This window comes from Carassius carassius, chromosome 21 (genome assembly GCF_963082965.1).
Source record: "Carassius carassius chromosome 21, fCarCar2.1, whole genome shotgun sequence".
In the NCBI taxonomy this organism is placed as follows: domain Eukaryota; kingdom Metazoa; phylum Chordata; class Actinopteri; order Cypriniformes; family Cyprinidae; genus Carassius; species Carassius carassius.
The window spans coordinates 17,477,682-17,486,081 of NC_081775.1; the positions used below are offsets into that span (position 1 = coordinate 17,477,682).

General features: G+C 35.1%; 1 protein-coding gene across 1 annotated transcript; it reads right to left on the minus strand.

The window, feature by feature from the left end:
* Nucleotides 1-4,196: 4,196 nt before the first annotated feature.
* LOC132097161 (uncharacterized) lies at nucleotides 4,197-6,961 on the minus strand. The gene is made up of 6 exons (XM_059502783.1): nucleotides 6,838-6,961; nucleotides 6,433-6,563; nucleotides 5,231-5,453; nucleotides 4,811-4,989; nucleotides 4,464-4,562; nucleotides 4,197-4,418 (listed from the first exon to the last, which is right to left on the minus strand). Exons 1-5 carry the CDS (start codon nucleotides 6,887-6,889, stop codon nucleotides 4,521-4,523), a joined length of 627 nt encoding a protein of 208 aa, XP_059358766.1. The 5' UTR covers nucleotides 6,890-6,961; the 3' UTR covers nucleotides 4,197-4,418; nucleotides 4,464-4,520.
* Nucleotides 6,962-8,400: the final 1,439 nt, after the last annotated feature.

Consider the following 8,400-nt stretch of genomic DNA (forward strand, 5'->3'; position numbering starts at 1 on the left):
TAATGAAAAGTGCTGTTTTGTTGTCATATTGGCATTTAACTTGAACTGTAAGGGGAACAGTAAGATGAACAAAGATACAGTAGAAGAAATCCAAGACTCATTGCAAGCAGTCTTTATGTGTTTATCTATATAAACTTTAAATGTCAATATTTGTTTATTATACTCCCAGTGGAGTTACTTGTTTGTCCTTGAGTCTTATTACATGTCAGAAGAACTCTGTATACTATATTGTCCTGAATAAACACTTCTGCACTGCTCAAAAATGAACTATAAAATGAGAAAAGTGGTCAAAGTCCTTCCATAATGATCCGTTAATGGTTACCTGTAGGCAGGGGCGTCGGACTGGGGGTAAAACCAGTACTGATAACCAGGGCTCCAAAGGGGGAGTGGGGCCCATTAGGACTGCCTATGCATAGGGCCCGGGATCTTGTGCAGCACCCCTGCCTGTATGCAGTAGAATTCAGAAAACACTGAATCTTATGAAAAACTGTGCAATGAGCAGTTGTTGGTTGGATTCAAATCTATGTCCTTCTAGTGTATTTTAGAAAGAACTAAACTATGAAATCATGTGAAATCTATGACATACCTAAATTTATTCTGTTATGGATCCTGAAGCATATTTATTTAAAATATAGCAAATAAATAGAATGAACTGGCTGCAAACTTAAAAATAAAGGTTCCAAAAATATTCACAGCGATGCCACAGAAGAACCAGTATTGGTTCCCCAAAGTGATCATTTCTTAAAAGGACCATTTTTCGTTGCGTGAAGAACATTTTAATAATCTAAAGATCAGTTTTCCACTGCAAAGAGCCTTTTATGAAAAGATCATATGGATGGTAAAAGTTCATTGTGGAACCACTGACAATAAAGAACCTTTATTTTTAAGAGTGTACAGAAACACTTGAAAGTAATGAGCCTCAAGTCACTTATCAGTGAGGACAGTAACTGATGACGTTAATGATCTTGACTTCACACTCTCGGGACCTTAATTGTTGTAGTCCTGAAGCGAGAGCGGGCTGCATCCAGTGATTCAGATGACGTCTTGGAGTCTCATATGTGCAATTGACATCCTTTATGATGATGCAAACCTCAAAGCAAAGGTATGACTGATAACCACAGCGGTCAATAATGACACAAAATCCTAGACTTTAATGCACAACAGCACCACCTCAATTGCATTGCAAGGGAAAGGTCATTGGATACCTACACACATCTGCTATGTCACTGAATATATGAGAGTTGGCAGAAATCCTATGGCAGTGATCTGAAAGCTTCTCACCAGGAAAGAAATATCGCCGAAGACATATGAATGAGTCATTATTGTGTGCTTTGGGTCCCCCTGCAGCCTAATGAAAGAAACGCGTAAAAGAGAAAATCTCATTATGTGATCATTCAATTAAAAAGTAGGCCTACCTGGAAAAACAACAGCCCATCGTCCATAATGTGTTTTGGTTACTAGCGTTTAGAATTATTTTGTGCTCTGCAGAATACAGTCAAACATTTAGAGTTTAAAGCGGAGTAATTGAAGACAATTAACATTTCTGGGTAAAATATGTCTGGTTAAACTATCTTTGAATGTGCTCAAGGTCAGTACTTGTCATTTCTCTCCTTCTTTCGGTTCTCTGCTTTCTGAGATTTCCCAAATCTCTTTTTTACTCTTCAGAAGGAAGCAAAGCGTCAAATTAAACTCTTAGTAGCTTTGTCTGTTTGAGCTTTGTGGAACTAATTCATTTTATGATTCAAAATTGTTGTGCTCAGTTCTCAATTTGCCAGAACAGGATATTCAATATGGAGAAAAGTAGAGGAAATCAGATTTTTGAGGGGAATAAAGATACCTGAACTGAGCCAGCATGAATGTTGATTTGCTAAAAACAATACCTAAATAGCTTTATGTAGATGGGTGACAATGCGTCCTCTTTTCTCCAGACATGTCTGGCTGAGATTTTTAAAAATTTTAATTTTCTTTCTCTTGTTTTTACACTTGCTTGAGGTAATAACTTAAATGTAGTTCAACCAATAGCAGGAAGGCATTTAATAATCCACCAGATATGGCCTTATTGTCCTACTGGATATGTGTACATCAATATTGCATCATTTTTATCACGGTGAACAACAGTTAATTACTGTAGGCTATCTGCATTATTGTAAGGTTAGGTTTGGGGTTGGGGTTGGGGAAGGTGTAGATGTTAATAAAACACAATAGGTAGCAAGTAGACCTATACTTTTTTGTTGTTTTCTGTACTAGCTTTATCCCATGCACATATAATAATAGCTAGTGTGTGAGGACTGTAGGGAGCATGCCATATTGAAAAACAAAGCCAAAACCAGGACATTTTAGGGAAATTCTCAGATAGATATTTGATATCTGGTGCGTCTAAATAACACTTATTGTAGATGAACAAACACTCTAAAATAAAATGTCTTTCAGATGTAAGAGGCGGACGTCAAATAAACGTCTCCGTGATGTATGTGTGCTAGAATCCTATCCAGGACATGTTCTGGAAAAAGAGGATATAGCCCATGGTTACTTTATGGCTAAAGGATAAAATTATTTTTTCTAGCCATTAAGGTGATGTCAAAAGAAAATGGAAAGCGGTTTCATATGACGTTCTTTTAAACTGTGTAAAGAATACAAAAGCTATTTTTTCTTTGGAGAAACATCCACCGATGAATAACTAACAATAAGACCAACAACTTACTGTACGTCGAGTTAAGTAGGCTACATTTTGATTAATGTCCGCAATCAGTCAGGAGAGGGAGCTACTGAGTCACTAATCGAGTGAATTTGAAGACATAGCCTCGAATCTACTGCCATCAACTGGTAAACAACTTTATTATCCTTCCTGTAGCTGAAAATATTGTCCCTTAATAATTTAGATTGTTGCGCTATACAAGGAACTGGTGCGGAATACATTAGAACACTAATAATAGTACAGCTAATGTTGCTTGTAAAGCTTGTATTGAACCGATGATGTTGGTCTTGGAGAAATGTTTTTGGCAGCTAAATCCTTGTTTCTTATAGATATGGCATGGGTAAGGCACTGAGCAGGTGGATTTAGGAGGATTGGTCCTGGGTTTTAATGCCCTCAGAACTGGCCTTCCATGAGAGGGAAGATACTGGAACAGAAAGTGGTCATGCGTGATTTCTTTACTTTTCTGGAGAAATATAGATTTGTGCGGGAGGGGAGCTGGCTGCTGCTGATCTCTCAACACATCACGTAAAGCATCCGCTTGTGTGAAATGATGTCAAGCTGGACCAGACAAACTGATTTAATTATAAAGCTTTACCAGAGGTGTTTTTGGCACCACATATATCTTTGCTGTTGCAGACAAGTAATGCCCAGATGGTCATGTAATGTGCAGACCATCTCACACACTCAGAACTTAGCATTAAGTTCCCCATATGTAGTTTTTCTTTCGGGGACGAGAGTGAGAAAAAGTTTGAGAGTAAAGGATGAAAAATCTCTTCCTGTCCATCATATAATGTTCTCATATGAGGCTTCAGACCACCGTTATGGTGCTTTTGATTATTGGAGGTTGATAGATTTGGCCACTGTAAAAAGCTGTGGGAGATTCTTCATACACTCTTAAAAATCAAGGCATCTATGATTTCACAAAGAACCATCCATGGACACTTTCCATTGCACAAAAGTTCTTTATAGCAGAAAAGTTTCTTTAGAGTTTTTTAAACTGTTCTTCACACTAAGAAAAAAAAAACAGTTCTTATGACTGTTCACTGAAAGGTTTTTTTAGGAACCAAAATGGTTTTTTTTTTTTTTCTATGGTATTGCTGTAAACCCCCCTTAAACTATTTTTATTATTTTTTACATATGAGTTTCATGCCTTGGAAGTAAGAATGGGTTGGAGTTTGGTTGAGCAAATTGTAAATAAGTATAACAGATATGAAACAAGGCCACTTCCTCAATTAGAGTATTCGTATTGGTTGTCTCATAAAACTTTTTTTTTTTTTGCATTAGGATACTATCCCTAATCTTAGTCATAACCCATACACTACATGGTCAAAAGCACAGTATATCTGTGTAAGTATTTTTTCTCATGGGGATGACCTCATGTGAGCTTTTTCCGAACATTTACACCCATGGAGCAAACCAGTTTCCACACACAAAGAGAAACGAACACATTAATAAAAGCTTAAAGTAGGTCATTAACCTTATTAAATGGACAATTTAAAGCAGTAAAATGGATAGAAATTTATTTAGATATTGTAGGAAGCAGTGTTACTGTTAGCTAAAACTATTACAATTTGCTTTGGTACATTTAAATAAATAAAAATATTAGTAAATAAAAAAATGTACAAGACAAAATTAAATAAAAATTAAAATGAAAACTAAAAATATAAATATAAAAGCTATTAAGTTAAAAATGCTATAATAGTATAAAATACTATAAATAATTCTAAAATAAGGATATTGTAAGTGTATTATTCACAGGTAAATTCACATTAAAATGATGATAATACATTATTAAACCATATGGCAGGTAAACAGTGGCTGGTCCTCAAGTCTCTCTTCTTTTAAGTTTACTGAGTTCCTTGAAAACCTGAGAACAGAAGCATATAGGTCAGAAATAGGTTTTCACAATTACAGTTATAGGATTAGACTTCTAGAGTCCATTTTTGAAATGATTCCTCATTGTTTTCTTTAAGAGCTTTGGTATTTAAACTTGTTACTTTCTTGTTGTGTTTAGCTACATCTACTGCTTTTCTGAACCTATACCTTTACTTGTAATAATTCAAAATAAATGCTCAGAAGATGTGAGATAAATTAGCTACCTTTAGAAATACTTACCCATATGCAAAAAGCACTGAGGACAAGTTTACTCACAGCCAATCCAACACAACCCCAAAGGACAAAGAGCACTGACTCATCATTCACACGAGGCAGTGGGATGCTGATGTTTGCCCATGATTCATTAGTAAACTTGGTGGAGATATTAAAGATGATGGGTGAAGCTGTTGACACACAATCTAGGCAGACAAAAAAATGGGGCAATATTATCTAACCAGAAATGGTCTTCAACAAGTGAATCATTCACATAAATGACTAGAAGAACAATGCAAAGCCATATAGTTTGTCTGAATTTTAAACTGACAGCAATATGTATCTAAACACTAGAAACTAAACCAAAATGTGAAATACTCTGTATAACATATTATGCTACATATTCATTTATTCATTTTCACAATTGGTTTTTAATATATGAAATACCTGAGATATTAAGTCTAACCCGATTTTGACAGTTCATTCCTCCAGCTTTGGCTCTTATTAAACACATGTAGATCCCAGATTTGGCAGGAGTAACTTTCCTTAAGACCAAAGATGCATTTTTATCCAGTGATAAAGAATTGTTGTGCTTATCAGTCTGGATGACATTTTCAGATTTTATGACAATTGTCATTTTTGTAGCTCCGTCACTGCTGTTATCGTTGAACTAAAAAAAAAAAGAAAAAAAAAGAGTGAGTTTATATAAGTGTGAGAATAGCTCTGCATTTGCAGCACTAAAAGGTTATGAAAATTAATTGCACCTTCACTTTCTTTCCTTCAAATTTCATTTGATACTGTATTACCGCATACTACCAAAATATGCTTCTTTTATAATCACATTAACTATAAAAAAATATTTTTTGAGATTGAATTAGCCTACTCATTCAGCAGTCAGTTACATAGAATCAAATTTACATTCATTTTAAATGCAAATTTTTGATAATGAAAAACAGAAAAAATCAGCACACGTGTAGGTTCCAATCCACAGATTTAATAACAGACTACCACATACACTGAATATGAATATTGTAGGCTAAATTAATTCACACAAAAAATATAAGAATATTATCATCATCATTATTGCTACTACTACCACTACTATATATATATATATATATATATATATATATATATCATAGCCTATATATTAGGCCTAGACATATTTTTACATAGGTATACATTGATTTTTTTTTTTTTTTATACTAAATAACATACTGGTTGTATGTTAGTCATTTCTTTCACCCCAAAGCAAGTTATTGCCCAAGGAAATGTTTGTTACTGTCACTGTCTGAATGTAGAGGTAAAACTGTCTCTGAATGAAGAATAAAGAGGAGTGGGTGTAAACAAAATGAATGCGTCTCAGCATGTTTCCTGCTTAAAGCCACAGACATTAAAGACCTCGCGCGTCTCGTGTTTTGCATGCACGAGGCATTCTATAAACGCGGTGCAAGTGTTTTTATTTTAAGTCTTTTTTCCGCGTTTTAAGCGTAAAACGCCTTATGTTAATTAACTTACCAGACACCTGAACATGTCCACATCACCAAATGTTTGAGAAAATAGCATGACGTAGGCTAAACATGATAACAAACCGAATATGGTTTCTAGCAGTGGTCATATGAGATTTGACAGATGGACAAATGGCTCACCTTGTACCATGTAACAGAGGTGTAGTTCTGACAGTTTTTATGGAAAGTACAGTGCAAAGTTATGTCATCTCTGCAACTTGCGGTGACGAAGGTGACTTCATCGCTGCCAACAACTATATCAAGGGTCAGTGCTAAAAACAGACATCACAGGTAAAAATAAATAAATAGGCTAAATAAACAGCACAAAGCTTCTGACGTAGGCTACGCTTAGCTCGTTTGGTTACTGGGTAGACAACTACAGATAATGTAGCCTATTATACATCTGTCGTTACTGGAGTTTGCGTGAACTGGATGAATTATACTGTTGCCGTTCTTGATTTTTTTAATTATAACAAATATCTGCAATTAGGCCCAAGTAAATAGTAAATAAAAATAACGGGTAAATGAAAGAGAAATCTGACTCACCCAACACAATCAAGCGAATCATTATCGCACTGGTGAAATGTGTGATGCGCATTTCCTCCCAGGTTGGATGCTTCCCTCAGTTCGTGTGAGAAATCTCTTCAGAAAAAAATGTGGGTTGAACAGTGCCCCACACGTTTATATTTAACGTGGAATGATTGAGATAAATTGCAACACAAAGATCGTTGGGATAAAAAAAGTCTACATTGTTTTGACATTATATTAAACTAAGGGCTGAAAATTTCCCCCTCATATGTAAGTGAACACAGAAGCATACTATAGTTTTTTTAAGCTGTTGAACATTTTCCCCTCATATGTAAGTGAACACAGAAGCATACTATAGTTTTTTTAAGCTGTTGAACATTTTCCCCTCATATGCATCTCAATAAAAATGTTGTGGAAAAGTTTGATTATTTCAGTAATTCAGTTCAAATTGTGAAACTCATGTATTAAATAAATTCAGTTCACACAGACAGAGTCTTTTGTTCTTTTACTTGTGATTATTTTGGCTTACATTTAACAAAAACCCACCAATTCACTATCTCAACAAATTAGAATATAGTGACATGCCAATCAGCTTATCAACTCAAAACACCTGCAAAGGTTTCCTGAGCCTTCAAAATGGTCTCCCAGTTTGGTTCACTAGGCTACACAATCATGGGGAAGACTGCTGATCTGACAGTTGTCCAGAAGACAATCATTGACACCCTTCTCGAGGAGGTTAAGCAACAAACATTCATTGCCAAAGAAGCTGGCTGTTCACAGAGTGCTGTATCCAAGCATGTTAAAAGAAAGTTGAGTGGAAGGAAAAAGTATGGAAGAAAAAGATGCACAACCAACCGAGAGAGCCGCAGCCTTATGAGGATTGTCAAGCAAAATTGATTCAAGAATTTGAGTGAACTTCACAAGGAATGGGCTGTCACCCTTAAGTGACACTGTCCAAAAACGACAACAAACTGTGAAGAGAGAGAGAGATACAAAAGAAAACCCACACTATTTGATTGACCTGCCATTGCAATGATGCCTGCCCATTATGTTCTCATCATCACTGATTGGCTGATTATCCTGTCAATGCAATAGTACTCGCCTGGTTAAATTACAGTCATTCACTAATCCCTATATTGGGTTTTTACACCTTTTCCAAATTCAAATTCAAGCACTTTCAAGGTGCATTTTCAAGCTTTTCCAGCACTTGTGGTAAATGGCATGTTTACACACACATAGGCCTACTTGAGTTTATCACTTTAAAAAAAGTTAAAGTTTATAGTAAATAAATAATAAATAAATTATTGTGATATTAAAAACCGCCTGTCTGTAATGCATATAACATTGCATAATCTAAATAGCCAAAATACAGTGTACAGTGTTACAATTAATAATATATAGGCTAATAATAATAAATAAATAATTTACAGGGTATCTGCAGGATTTTTAATATACATTTTTTTAAGGCTTTTAAAGACCTGTGCAAATAAAATAAATACTGTATGAGCATGGGCAATATGGTAGCCATAACATATTAAACCATAAAATGACTGCAAAAACACATTGCAAAATATTTTTTAA

Excerpts from the sequence above, each read along its gene's own strand:
- LOC132097161 (XM_059502783.1), bottom strand. The coding sequence starts at position 6,889 with ATGCGCATCACACATTTCACCAGTGCGATAATGATTCGCTTGATTGTG. Across the intron at positions 6,564-6,837 it reads GATTCGCTTGATTGTGTTGG|CACTGACCCTTGATATAGTT; the intron begins GTGAGTCAGATT and ends GTCTGTTTTTAG. Across the intron at positions 5,454-6,432 it reads CCTCTGTTACATGGTACAAG|TTCAACGATAACAGCAGTGA; the intron begins GTGAGCCATTTG and ends TTTTTTTTTTAG.